This window comes from Meriones unguiculatus, chromosome 11 (assembly GCF_030254825.1).
Source record: "Meriones unguiculatus strain TT.TT164.6M chromosome 11, Bangor_MerUng_6.1, whole genome shotgun sequence".
NCBI classification, from domain to species: domain Eukaryota; kingdom Metazoa; phylum Chordata; class Mammalia; order Rodentia; family Muridae; genus Meriones; species Meriones unguiculatus.
In genome coordinates this window covers 64,820,212-64,829,681 of record NC_083359.1, presented here as the reverse complement: position 1 = coordinate 64,829,681, position 9,470 = coordinate 64,820,212, and the positions used below count along the sequence as shown (strand labels likewise).

General features: G+C 38.9%; 1 protein-coding gene across 3 annotated transcripts in view; it reads left to right on the top strand.

Annotated features, from left to right (window-relative positions):
- The first annotated feature begins 306 nt into the window (after positions 1-306).
- Cdc73 (cell division cycle 73) overlaps positions 307-9,470 on the top strand; it is a 133,725-nt gene continuing 124,561 nt past the window's right edge. For all 3 annotated transcript variants that reach the window (XM_060364413.1, XM_060364411.1, XM_060364412.1), the window contains exons 1-3: positions 307-563; positions 3,667-3,772; positions 7,141-7,210. In XM_060364413.1, the coding sequence (XP_060220396.1) occupies positions 433-563; positions 3,667-3,772; positions 7,141-7,210 (307 nt within the window). In that variant the 5' untranslated portion in view covers positions 307-432. The remainder of the gene's footprint in view (positions 564-3,666; positions 3,773-7,140; positions 7,211-9,470) is intronic.

Sequence of the window (9,470 nt, the reverse complement as noted above, 5' to 3'; positions counted from 1 at the left end):
CCGCTGAAGCTCGGCGCCGGGCACCGGGCAGCGGGTGGCGAGCGGCGCGGAGGGCGCTCCGGGTCCGCGGTGTCGGCGGCGTGCCCCGCGGGCGTCTGGGAGGCGCGTCGGCGCGGGCGGCCGCAGCGCCCCCTGGCGGCGGCCCGCGGCGCCGGCGGAGCGTGGGTCAGTCAGTCAGGCGTTCTCCGCGGGCAGCCCGCGGCGGGGCCTTGCCTTATATAGCGCGGGGTCCTTGGCGGCCTGGGTAGCTACTGCCCGTGCTGCTGGCGTAGACGCGGGCGGCTGTTAGTGCGGCGGCTGTTGGTTCGCGGCGGCGGCGGCGGCGGCGGGGGGAGAGGGCGAGGCGACGGCGAAAGGAGGCGACGGGCGCGGCGGCGGCGGCGGTGCCCGGGGCCCGCGGCGGCGGCGGCGGCGGCGGCGAGGGGCCCGAAGATGGCGGATGTGCTCAGCGTCCTGCGACAGTACAACATCCAGAAGAAGGAGATTGTGGTCAAGGGGGATGAAGTGATCTTTGGCGAGTTCTCCTGGCCCAAGAACGTGAAGACCAACTATGTAGTTTGGGGGTGAGTGCGGCACGGCTCTGGCCTAGCGGCGGCCGGGCCAGCGGGCGCCCCCGGGCGACCTCTTCCCTACCCCCCACCTCACCCCCGCCTCCGAGGCTCTCGGGAATTGGAGGGGAAGACGGGTGCTCTGGGGAAAAAGTTATTCCCTGGAGCGGGAGTTGAACTTTTAGGGTGAGGAGGGAAGAGGTGGAGCGGGTTCTAGAGCAGTCGAGTCCTTTCTGCGTTGGAGAAGCCGAAGGGGGGTTTGGACTTCACCAGTTGGTATAGGTTGTCCGCGCCCAGTGGGCTGGTGCTCGTCTACCTGACGGTAGATGTAGAAGCGGAAAGCTCAGCATCTGGCGGCCGCCGACTCGCTTTTTGTTCTTAGTTTTCTTCTTCTTCTTCTTTTTTTTTAAGTCTCCCAGAGGCTGCCATGTGTTGCAACTGTCTCCCCCTGGCTCTTGGAGCGCCCGGGTAATTTTCTTTTTTTCCTCATTGGAGAGGATGGTGTTATTCCTCCGGAAAAGAGGAAAGAGGAGAGTGGACAACGACTACTTAAAGTTAAGGAAAGAAAGAGATTGGGAGAGTTTGGAAGTCTGTAGAATCAGTGTTCGGGATGAAAGCAGGACTTTGTTGGGGGGAAAGTTAGTGGTGAAAGGCAGTGAGTTTAAATACGGGTCTGAGAAACTGATCCTATGAGCTTTTTGGCAAGTGTTTTACAAGAAAGAAACGTTTGGGAGTGTTGACCCATGAATGCCATGGATTTTTAAGTCATTCAGAAAGTCACAGAGGATCAAGTTTAATAAGTCTGTGGGGCCTCTTTAATGATGTTACTGTCATTGATGCTCCTCTTTGATAGAATCATGAGTCAGAATTTTGGTACCCATTTTGCTTGATTGAATGACATTATGAATGATGATCAATTAAAAACTAGAAAATTTTAAGATTTCTTGTGACTTATTGATTCCCTTTTTGAAATGTTGATTGACATTCTGAGTTTCCGGTGTTTTACTTTCAAATAAATTCATTGAATTATGATTATGTTTTATTGAATTTTAATGAAAAAATACTTTAAAAACTCAGGGATAAAGAAGTTTAATTAAAAAAAAAAAAAGCCCAAAACCTGGTTCCCGATTTACATGAGGGTGACCTGTTTTGGCTAGAAAAGATGAAAGAGGGAAAAGTTTTTCTAGCTGCTAGGAAGTGTTGTTTACTTTTAGGTGGGGGCTATTTAGAGGAGGTTTCATGGAAGTGTGTTTAACGCCCCTCTGCATTCTACAAAGCCTTCTTGAAGATAAGTGAGTGAACAAATGAATAAGCTTGAAAGAATGGCTAAGATTTCTGAGGGAACTGGTAGACTAGCCTTCCAGGGTGAGGGAGCTTTATAGTTAAGATAGGAGACCGGGAAAGGATGTGTTTTTGACAAGAGCGCATGAAGGAGTGAAAAAGCAAAGCTTAGAAAAAAACTTGAAACTTTTGCCTAGCTGGGCATGGTGGTATATGCATTTAATCCCAGCACTAAGGAGGCAGAGACAGTTTAATCTCTGAGCTGGAGGAGCCAGGCCAGCCTGGACTACAGACTGCATTTCAGGACAGTCAGAGCTATGCAGAGGAACTGTCTTGAAAAATACAGAACAAACATTTAAAACTTTCAGAAGTTACATTTCTACCTGTATGCATATTTAAATGTGTACATATATAAAAGATTAATCAATACTTTTAGTGAGTTCATTGCTTTCTGCTATTTTTATGGTAATTAACAAGTAATAGGTAATTTGACATACCAGTTTAGAGCAGTGGTTCTCAATCAAACATCTCATTTGGGCGTTGTCAAAAGACCCTTTCACAGGGTCGCCTAAGACCATTGGAAAACATAGATATTTACATTATGATTCATAATAGCAGCAATATTAGTTATAATGTTGCAATGAAAATAATTTTATGGTTGGAGTTCACCACACATGAGGAACTGTATTAAATAAAGGGTGTCAGCATCACGAAGGCTGAGAACCACTGGTTTAGAGGAAAAGTGATATTAAAGGCTAGGACAGTAGTTTAGGACAAATTACAGTGAGCTGTATTCAAATAGATTCATTTAACTTGCCCTGAGTAGATGGAGGAGGAAGGAAGGAATTGGAAAGCTCTTGTGTGTTGTCATTAGAGGGCTTTGGAGGGCTTTGTATCCTGACGACTGCATTGTTTGATCATAGATAGAATTAGGTTTGGGTTTTGTGTGACTGGTCTACTGTGAGAGATGTTGTTATTAGGATCATACTCTTGAAGCTTATCCTTCTAACTTTTTGGAGTATTGTTGAGGTTGTTGTATATGGCAGTATCTTGTTTAGAAACAGTGATAATGTGCGTATCTGTTAAGTGCAGCCCTAATGATAGATTTGCCTCAACAGTTTCTTTTCTCTGGATGATCCTTTCCATTGTGCAGCTGTTTGGGTTTTTTCTCTGTTGACAGAGCCCAGAACCCAACTTAGGTCTTTTTTAAAATATGTGTATGGTGGGGCTGAAGATGTGGCTCAGATGGTAGAGTGCTTGCCTAACTTGTATGAGCTCCTGCTTTTGATTGCCAGCACCACGTACAAGGTATGGTAGACAGTACGGTCATCCTCAGCCGTTGAGCAGATTTGGGGCCAGCTAGGCTAGGAGACCTTACCTGTCTTAAAAAAAAAAATGAAACAAAGTATTTTAGAGTATGAACATGTGCTCTCTCTGTTTCTTGCTTTTTTTTTTTTTTTTTTACTTTGTCTTATTTTTGCCTCAGCAACTCACTATGAAAGTTTATATTACATGTATATTTTTGCTGTGTTAAATACATTGTTAGTTAACCAACAAGATGTAAATCAGTGAATGCATGGGGCTGGAGAGATGGCTCAGAGGTCAAGAGTACTGGCTGCTTTTCCAGAGGTCCTGAGTTCAATTTCCAGCAACCACATGGTGGTTCACAACCATCTAGCATAAGAGCTGGCGCCCTCTTTTGGCATGCAGACAGAACATTGTATGCTAAAAAAATAAATCTTAATTTTTTTTTTTTAAAAAAATGAGTGAATGCATGTAACTAAGTCAAATAATTGATGTAGAAATCTTAATAAAAATCATGCCTTATTCATTTTAGGACTGGAAAGGAAGGCCAACCCAGAGAGTACTACACATTGGATTCTATCTTATTCCTGCTTAACAATGTGCACCTTTCGCACCCTGTTTATGTCCGACGTGCAGCTGTGAGTAGCGGTCATTTAAGCTTCATTGATTAAACAGTTGTAGAAAACTTTCCTTACGGGTTTCACATGTCTGAAATTGTCGTGGAGAGTGAAAATTAAGTGGCTCTGTGATTTATTCGGAAGTACAGTTTAATTTCAAGAATACTTTTCTTAGTATAAACATATAGGGGAAGAAGGTATAAAAATGATGTAAATTCAGTACTAAAGTTTAAAATTCTCAATGGAAAACCCATTGTGAACAAATACATTTTTAGAATTTTAAACAACACAGTTCTTTTTGTACTTCATTGACAATTTTATTTATTTTCAGTTTTATCTGCTTTCTCAGTGTTTGAAAATTCATTGTTGAGAGGAAATCATTTAAAATGATTAAAAATGTCTCACTTCAAAGAGATTGTTGAGATTCTTCCACTGGCAAAGGACTTTTAAAAGTTGATAAGTAATTAGGATTCAGTTATTTGAGTTTGATGTTGTGAATTGCCCTAAATGTCCAAATAAGGTGGTTCCCCAGATAAATTTTTGGGTATTGGGAAAATACAGGAATCTCATGTAGCCCAGGTTAGCCTACAATGTATGCATATACTCATGTAGCCTGTGTAGTTGAGGAAGACCTTGGATTCTCTTGCCTCCTTCCCCCAAGGGCTGGAATCAGATATGATGCCCTGTTTAGGTAGTCTTGGGCATTGAACCCAGGGCTTCATGCCTGCTAAGCAAGTACTCTTCTGAGAGACATCCCCGGCCCTTCATTTTTTGTTAAAAATGAGGTCCTTGTCAGATCCCTTGGTAGAGTCAGACATAGAATTATTTTGGAGATACTCATATAATTAAATATCCACTCTAAATGTTGTTTCAACTAATGAGGACACACTTTATTGCACTGCATTAATTTGAAAGTAGTACTTTCATTTCTTAAAATTCTTAAAACAAACTCTGCATAAAATTATCATTGTGCCTTCCATTACTAAAACTACTTTTTGGCAGTCTAATAGTACTGCTGGATTGCATTATGTTGTGTGAAATTTACTCTTAGAACCTTTTCTTCAAACTAGTGATAGTTGAGGTTTTTGAATAGTAACTTATTGGGACCATTTGAGAAAATAGCTCATCCTTTAGTGGGTGTGAGTAGAACTGCTTTTCTGAGCAAGAAACATATATTCAGTGTTAAATACATTTTTATCAATGACAATTGATAAGTAGTAGGGAAAATAATAATTGACCGTTATTTTTATTAGGTCTATAAAAACTGAATCAAGCAATAATTAAAATTGTTTGTTAAATAGTTTAAGTACTTAGTGATTTAAAGATTTTTTTTTTTTTCCTTTTTTGTTTTTTTGAGACAAGGTTTCTCTGTGTAGCCTTGCTGTCCTGGACTCCTTTGTAGACCAGGCTGGCCTTGAACTCAAAGTGATCTGCCTGCTTCTGTGGCACTGAGTGCTGGAATTAAAGGCACTTAAACTTAGCCACCACATCCAGCTAAGATTAAATCTTGTGAGTGGTTATATAGTTCATAACTAGCATAACTAGTTGGTACTGTGGACCCAAGGACTAACAGTCATATAGGATGTAACACTTGTTTTCCTTATAATTTTTTTTTTAAATGAAATGGGGCAGAGATCTAAAATTCTGTTGTTCAGTGGATTAGAGGTTGCTTTTTAAATTGCCATGTTACTTGCTCTTTGTTGGGTGTGGTGACTCTTCCTGGAATAGGTGCTCCTGATCCCTGGTGCCTTTTAGTGTCAGTAGACCTGCAACTTCTCAGGTGGCTCTAATGTGGACATAAACCATACTCAAGTGATTCTGAAATACCTTATCAGACTTTGAGATAGTAATTTAAAAAACATCAATTCAAGCTGGGTGACAGGGGTACACAACTTTAATTTAGTCCTCAGGAGGCAGAGGCAGGTGGATCTCTGAGTTTAAGGCCAGCCTGGTCTACAGAGTTCTAGGACAGCCAGGGCTACACAGAGAAGCCCTGCCTTGAAAAACAACAAACAAAGTGAAAACCAAAAGAACATTAATTTAGGTATATATAATATTCATTCCGTGTAGGCTGGTTAAAAAAATGGCAAGGACAGAAATACTTGTAGGTTTTTAAACTTGTATCCATACACTCATAAGGAAAAACTAGAATTTAGCTTGACTTTTTTGGGGAAAAAAAAGTGGTTTGTTCAGCTAAGTAAAAAAAAAAAAGTATGTGCAAATAATGGGAGTAGTGATATAGTGGCCATTGTGAGCTAATTGGATAGTGATGCTAAAGATTCTCATTACTTTATTGTTTATACTAGTTGCCAAAGGCTTTAATCTATGTAATCCATTGTCAACCAGTTTTTCTTGCACTCTGTTGTTTACATTAGAAAAATGATAAGGAACATTGTCGTAATGGCAAAATTCATTAGCCCAAAGATGACTTGATGCTTGCTTTTATTTCTTTTAATCATTTTTTAAAAACATTTGCCATTTTTATTTAGGTGTGTGTGTGTGTGTGTGTGTGTGTGTCTAAGTACACAAGTGCAGGTACAAGAGAAGGCCAGAGGAATTTTACCTCCTCCCCCGAACTAGAGTTGAAAGTGGTTGTGTGAGCCTCTTGACATGAGTGTTGGGGATCGAACTCTGGTCCTCTGGAAAAGGGCACCAAGCGTTCTAAATGCGGAGCCATCTCTCCAGCCCCAGCTTTAAGTATGGATTTATAATAGATGAATGTAGGTGGATTAAAGAAAAATTACTCATTTTTCTAAATTGATAATTTGTTTTTAGACAAAAAAATCAGGTCTTTTTTTCCCCTCCACTCTCTGAATTTATATACACTCAAGAATAAAAAGAAATGTAATGTAGAAGGTAAACTACTAGAATTAATATTTTTTATAGATATTTTTCTCATGTTCTTATTATCATATTTTATATTGAGTGGTTTATGTAGTTCATTTGGAAGAATTTCAGTTGAATAGTTTGAAGAGGTTTGGTTTGTAAGAGGAAAAAACATAGACATGTATAAAGTGAGACACGATGGGGACTGGAAAGAGAGGGACCTTATATGTGCATAGCATCCTGAGTACAGTTAAAAATAACAGTAAAGCCAAGGGTTGAAGGAGCCTGGGATTGATACTTTGAAAAAAGATTAAAGATATTACTTATTTTCAAACAAGTGTCTTGAGTGTATCTTTCTGAAATTTCAAAAGTAAATGTTACTGAAAATTAACATTTGAAAAAATTTCAATGCTTTTAGATTCTTTTTTTTTTTTTGATTCTTCTTAGCTTTTTTTTTTAAGCAATTGTGACTTCAAATAAATGTTACCAAGGTATGTAGATATGGTATTTATCAATTTTGTAGTTGCTTACATTCATTATCTAATTTAAAATTTTGGTTTCAGACTGAAAATATTCCTGTGGTTAGAAGACCTGACCGGAAAGATCTACTTGGATATCTCAATGGGGAAGCATGTGAGTAGTTTTAAAATTGCTCCTACTCTTAAAACAGTTTTTTTTTTTTAACCTTCTATAAAAACAGATGTACTGGGAAATTTGTATTTCCACTAAACACCTTATCTGAAGCTGCGTCTGTGTGCTTCTCCTGGTAGCTGCGCAAGGTGTCTTGGGCTGTCACTGCACCTTTGTGTGAGGATCCCTTTCACACTGTCACAGACTTTGCCTGTAAAGTATTTCGGTCTTGCCTTACTGTTTCCTTCCTTCTTTTGAATCATTCACTTTTAGAATAGATATAGAAAAGATCTATTCTTTAAAAATTATTTTTTAACAAAAATTATTTTTGATTCCATATTTTTATTTATTAGTTTTCTTTTAGAGTTGACACAGTAACATTGCTTATTCTTTACCTGTTTCTTGAAGTTCCTCATGCCTTGCTTTCATCATCATGATCCCATTAAAGTCAGAGAGACGTGTGAATTGACACATCCTTTGTTCCTTTTATCTGTTTCACCTATAAACATTTTATACTGTTGGATACTGTCTTCTTTGAAGTTCTTCACTCCGCATTTGGGACTCTAGACCTTGGGTTTTCTGTTTGTTCATCTTTCAATATATTAGTTGTCTTAGGATTTCTATGCTGTGATGAAGCACTGTGACCAGAATCAGTTTGGGAAGCTTGTAGTCCATCATCCATGGAAGCTCAAGCTAGAACTCAAGGCAGGTGCTGATACAAAGGCTATGGAGGAGTGCTGCTTTCTGGCTTGTCCCTCAGTGTTTGCTCAACCTGCTTTCTTATGGCCCAAGGTTGTAACCTTCCACAGTAACCTGGGTCCTCCCACATCAGTCACCAATCAAGAAAATGCACCGCGGGCTTGCCTGCAGATAATCTTACTGAAGATTTCTCCGCTTCCTCTTCCCAAATAACTTGTGCCAAGCTGACATAGAACTAGCCTGGACGTTTTCTTTGGCTTGATTTTTCTTTTTCTCTTGTAACCTTAAAATCTCTAGATGACTTAAGTTTTATGCTGTAAATATCTTGTCCTGTTCATATTACTGAATTCTAAATGCAGTTGGCCTTTGAACAACATTGATTAGATAAATACAGGTCTAGTTATATGTGGTATGGATTTTTGTTTTGGCTTTTAGATTTGTGATAGTTTTGAAAAACATTACCCATCTCAAAGAAATATGAAAAAGGTGTATTGTGTTGTATACTAACTTAAAAACTACAACAAAAAGTATGTCATAAAGATGTAATTATTTTTATTTATTTAAAATATTCATTTTTATTATTTAAAAGTACTAGACACAGTTAATACGACTATTTCTATACTATATAATACCATTCACTGTTGAGAGAAATGTACACAAACATAAGGTGCAGTATTAAGTCATAACTATAAAATCAAAGAGTATGTTAATAGCTTCATAGTCATCTCCATTTATACTTGTAGTCAGCTGAGTCTGCACAGTTATCTGCTTAAAATGCCATGTAATGTAGTTTTTTTTAAAAGCTGTAATGTAATCTTATAATGAGATCACCTCTTTAGAATATTGCGTATTAATGTAAGAATTTATTTCTAGCAGTTCTTAGATATTTTTTCATCACATATCACTGTTCAATATACTAAAATATGGGTTATTGACTAGATATTGTTATGTACCTTCTGGTACATAAATAGCAGTGTATTAATTTTTTTGAGCAGTTTTTTGAGAAGTCATATTTATGCACCAGTTTTCAACTTAGTGAGCCCATCAGTATACCAAACTCCCATGTTCAGGTGTCAGCTGCATTTTTCTCCCACTGACTCTTTTTCATATTTATAACTTTACTGTTGTCATCTCCTTTTAAATGTTTTCCAGGCATCTGAAATTTAACATGTCCAAAATAGAGTGCCCAATTTACTTCTTCCCATCTCCACCCACACAAAACAAAACTGAGTCTGTTCTCATTTTAGGAGTGATTGTACTTTATGTACATGCAGTGACTTAGGCCTTAAACCCTAGTGAGGTATGATTTTCTGACATCTACGACATATCTACATTACAGAGAAACGTACTTTCTCTGCCTTAAGAACCATGACAGTTTTTTTTCTCCTCTCCAACCCTGTTCCTCTTGCTTTCTTTACCTATTCTAAAATCTCCTCACGTGTTCCTACTCTTCATTCGCTACAGTACTTTTTCTGTATCTAACAAGATTTGTTTTTGAAAAATTATTTAAATTTAATTGTGTTATTTACCTGCTCAAGGGCATTTGTGGGTTCTATCACACTTA